Source organism: Salvelinus sp. IW2-2015, unplaced genomic scaffold (genome assembly GCF_002910315.2).
Source record: "Salvelinus sp. IW2-2015 unplaced genomic scaffold, ASM291031v2 Un_scaffold1645, whole genome shotgun sequence".
NCBI lineage: Eukaryota > Metazoa > Chordata > Actinopteri > Salmoniformes > Salmonidae > Salvelinus > Salvelinus sp. IW2-2015.
The window spans coordinates 7,113-11,320 of record NW_019943058.1 but is presented as its reverse complement, the minus strand read 5'-3'; the positions used below and the strand labels follow the sequence as shown (position 1 = coordinate 11,320).

General features: G+C 38.7%; 1 protein-coding gene across 1 annotated transcript in view; it reads right to left on the bottom strand.

The window, feature by feature from the left end:
* LOC112071570 (sushi, von Willebrand factor type A, EGF and pentraxin domain-containing protein 1-like) overlaps nt 1-4,208 on the bottom strand; it is a gene marked incomplete at its 5' end in the record, with an annotated part of 75,721 nt that overhangs the window by 70,522 nt on the left and 991 nt on the right. The window contains 3 exon segments of the mRNA XM_070439442.1: nt 113-137; nt 140-216; nt 3,352-3,543. Coding sequence (XP_070295543.1) covers nt 113-137; nt 140-216; nt 3,352-3,543 — 294 coding nt within the window.

Genomic DNA, 4,208 nt, shown 5'->3' with positions numbered 1-4,208 from the left:
TGGTGTGTGTGTGTGTGTGTGTGTGTGTGTGGTGTGTGTGTGTGTGTGTTGTGTGTGTGTGTGTGTGTGTTGTGTGTGTTCCTGTGTTCTCACCATGTCTCCTAGTTAGTGCTGAACTCCCCAGTGAAGGACTTGATCACAGGTCCAGGTCATCACAGCGAGAGGCTTTGAACAGCATCTCAAAGGGCTTGAAGCCATGGTTGGCAATACGGTTCACTGGGATAGAGGGACAGGACACACACACACACACACACAGACATGCAAACACACGCACACACATTATTTCATTTCAATAATGAAAAGCATGCATGTACAGCTACTGTAGACTGTAACTGTAATTTAAGAGGTGGAAAGAGAGGATGCGACTAAATATGAAATTTTTTATCACTGGTACTATTTTCACAATCATGTGGTGAATTTTCAAAACTCTTTGTACAAAACTCCAAACTGYTAACACTTGTAAACCAGCCAGTCTTACATTTAAAACCTTTTATTGTGCATTCCTTTTGTTTGACGACATCTTAACCCCAAATAAAAGTTTACTGTGAAATTTAATGAGTACATTGGTTTAATCACCAAAACACAATATAAWGARATCTTCCATATTAAGTCATTTTAACAACCAGTTAATCCAATAGCAAATTTAAGAGACATGATTCAAAATTGCCCTTTGAATGTAGTTTGCAACAGTACTGTAAATTACAATACATTACACTGTTTTCACATTAGGCAATACACTTGCACTACCCATTAAAATGTATCAATTTATAGGTGTGATCATTGAAGACAAAGATGTGATCATTGAAGACATCTTTCACAATGTTATCAAATGAAATAAATTAAAGAAACATAATGTTTAGCAGCCACTAGTTTGCATTAAGTCTGTCTTAAGCAGTTGGCCATATGTTCTCATCGAAATCGCAGTAAATGTTCTCATTGGTCATACTTTAGCTTCTCATTGACATCACAGTAAATGTCCTCATTGTTCATGCACCTGGGGATAAACCTTTTGGCACGGCGAATCCAAGCCTGACATACTGTAGGTATGACGTCATTGCATATCTCATCCATGGCCTGAAGTAGGGTGGTACGCTCATGGGGATGGCAATCATACATCTTCCAGCTTTATTATAATCATGTATTGTATTTTACAGTATTATATTGCACTTGTGTTTTGTAGTTGTCCTGTATGTGGCTCAGTTCATAAGAGCATGGCATGTTTACTTCATAGGGGATGCATTTATTTCTTGTTTTGGACTTTCTGGATTATTTGCATATTGGTATTGTATTGTATTGATATTGTAATACTGCACTGTAGGAGCTAGAAACACAAGCATTTCGCTACACCTGCTGTACCATCTGCTAATCTCTGTACGCYACCAATAKACTTTGATTCAAATGTATTTGTTACATACCGTACATCGCTGATCTTGTCAATATCAGATGTTTTTGAAACTTACTGTGAAGTACAATCATAATACTCATCARCATAGTAGTACATTCGAGTATATATCATARACTGAACAAAAATATAAACGCAACACGCAACAATTTCTGAGATTTGACTGAGTTACAGTTCATATAAAGAACTCGTTCAATGTAAATGAATTCATTAGGCCCTAATCTATGGATTTCACCTGACTGGGAATACAGATATGCATCTGTTGGTCATGGATACGTGGATCAGAAAACCAGTCAGTATCTGGTGTGACCACATTTACATTTACATTTAAGTCATTTAGCAGACGCTCATATCCAGAGCGACTTACACATTGGAAAGTTCATACATATTCATCCTGGTCCCCCCGTGGGAAATGAACCCACAACCCTGGCGTTGCAAGCGCCATGCTCTACCAACTGAGCTCTACCAACTGAGCCACACGGGACCACGGGACCACCACCACCATTTGCCTAATGCAGTGTGTCACATCTCCTTTGCATAGCGTTGATCAGGCTGTTGTGGCCTGTGGAATGTTGTCCCACTCCTTTTCAATGGCTGTGCYAAGTTGCTGGATATTGGCGGCTCCTGGAACACGTTGTCGTACACGTCAATCCAGAGCATCCCAAACATGCTCAATGGGTGACATTTCTGATGAGTATGCAGGCCATGGAATTCCAGCTTCCAGGAATTGTGTACAGATCCTTGTGACATGGGGCTGTGCATTTTCATGCTGAAGTTGCCTTTTATTGCCCCCAGCACAAGGTGCKCCTGTGTAATGATCAAGCTGTTTAATCAGTTTCATGATATGCCACACCTGTCAGGTGGATTATGAATTATCTAGGCAAATGAGAAATGCTCACTAAAAGGGATGTAAATAAATTTATGCACAACATTTTAGAGAAATATGCTTTTAGTGGGTATCTTTTAMTTCAGCACATATACATTATATTTTGTTCAGTATACTTTTATGTTTCTACTTTGCAGATACATTTTCATMATGTCGTTCTCAAAATATGTAGTAGTTAAACCAGTTCACATGTAAAATCTATAGGTTTAGCAAACGTTTAACGTGATCATCAATTAAGAGCAGTCGGGTTAAGTAATAGTCAAATGTATTTTAATCCTTGATACCCGTGTATCAATCTAAGTAAGGTAATAAAAAAATCCCCATCAAATGGGACTCGTCTGAAGTCGGTAACGCTGATGTGCCAACTTCTGTCTSTAGCATCCAAACCGTTTGAGCTGCAAACTAATATGAAGAGGGGTGACTCACAAACCCGCGGTAGTTTTCCATTTTGTTCTACGACCCCCACAAGTGTCACGGGACTCGTCTGAAGGTAACCCATACAAACGAATGGTATTATGGAGGTGCTTTGTCCCATATTTCCTGAGCTTTCTTATAGCCCCTAGATATAGGACAGACACTTCAAATCCTTATTCCTTATGATAKATTTTTTGACTGTCTTTTTTGCCATTCATGAATGTGCTGTTCAATGCGTTTCTATGGGCTATAGTAAAGGCCAAATTCAATAATTTATCAAATAATTTMAATTTATATATTTTTTATACCTAAAGGGTTCCTAAAATTCAAAATCAAATAGCTAAATGATCCATGGTATGATTATCTTAAAACAATTCCATATGTTAGCTTAGTCAATTGAAAATGTGCTTAGAGTTTTGAAACAACTGCCTTTTTGATTATCTGACAAGAGTTTTGTACTGAGTTGTGAAAATGGACCACATACTTGTGAAAATTGCACCAAAGTGATGAAAAAAAAACWGTCAAAGAAAATGTACTATAGGAATGTGTCCCAAATGGCACCCATACCCAAAGACCAGGGTTCAAAGTAGTGCACTAAATAGTGAATAGGGTTCCATTTAGGATGCAGCCTATGACTAAGGTCACTCACAGGAGCAGTCGGGTCTGTCGGGCAAGTGTGGCGGCTCCCACACTCCGTTGTTAGCACAGAAGTAGCTGTGGTCGGCCTGCTGTGTGAAGCTGTATCCGTCTTTACAGTACAGAGTACAGTTGACCCCGTCCTCCTCTTCTGAACAGGAGAACTCCCCATTCACTGGGACGAAGGGCTGCTCACATGTAGACCCTGGAATATAATAGAGACACYCAGAGCTTCATGGGTAATGTAGTTATGGGGTTGGCTGAATTATATGAAATAAAATACATATTGTATTTATTTTGTGTGCACCCAGTCTCTACATTGATAGGTAATGCAGTACAATATGGAGGAAGGAAAGAAAGTGGATAGCAAATGTGAAGTACAGTCCCAAACAACTGATCTGAGATTTCATCCTATTCCAAAATAGTGAAGCTCTGCTTAAACCAAATAAAAACCTATATTAAATATGACATAAATACATGAACATTAAAACAAATCCTTTAGTTGAATAAAGATCTAAGTGCTTGTAGTGTATAGGCCGACCTTGTAAAGCCACAAGATATAGATGTACAGAATATACTAGTAAACTAGAATACTCTGGTCATCTCTAGTAAACTCTGGTCATTTCTAGTATACTCTAGTATACTCTAGAATACATTGGTCATCTCTAGTAAACTCTGGTCAACTCTAGTATACTCTAGTAAAGTCTGGTCAACTCTGGTCAGCTCTACTATACTCTGGTAAACTCTAGTCTACTCTGGTCAACTCTAGTATACTCTGGTCAACTCTAGTCTACTCTGGTCAACTCTATTATACTCTGGTCAACTCTAGTCTACGCTGGTCAACTCTACTATACTCTGGTCAACTCTACT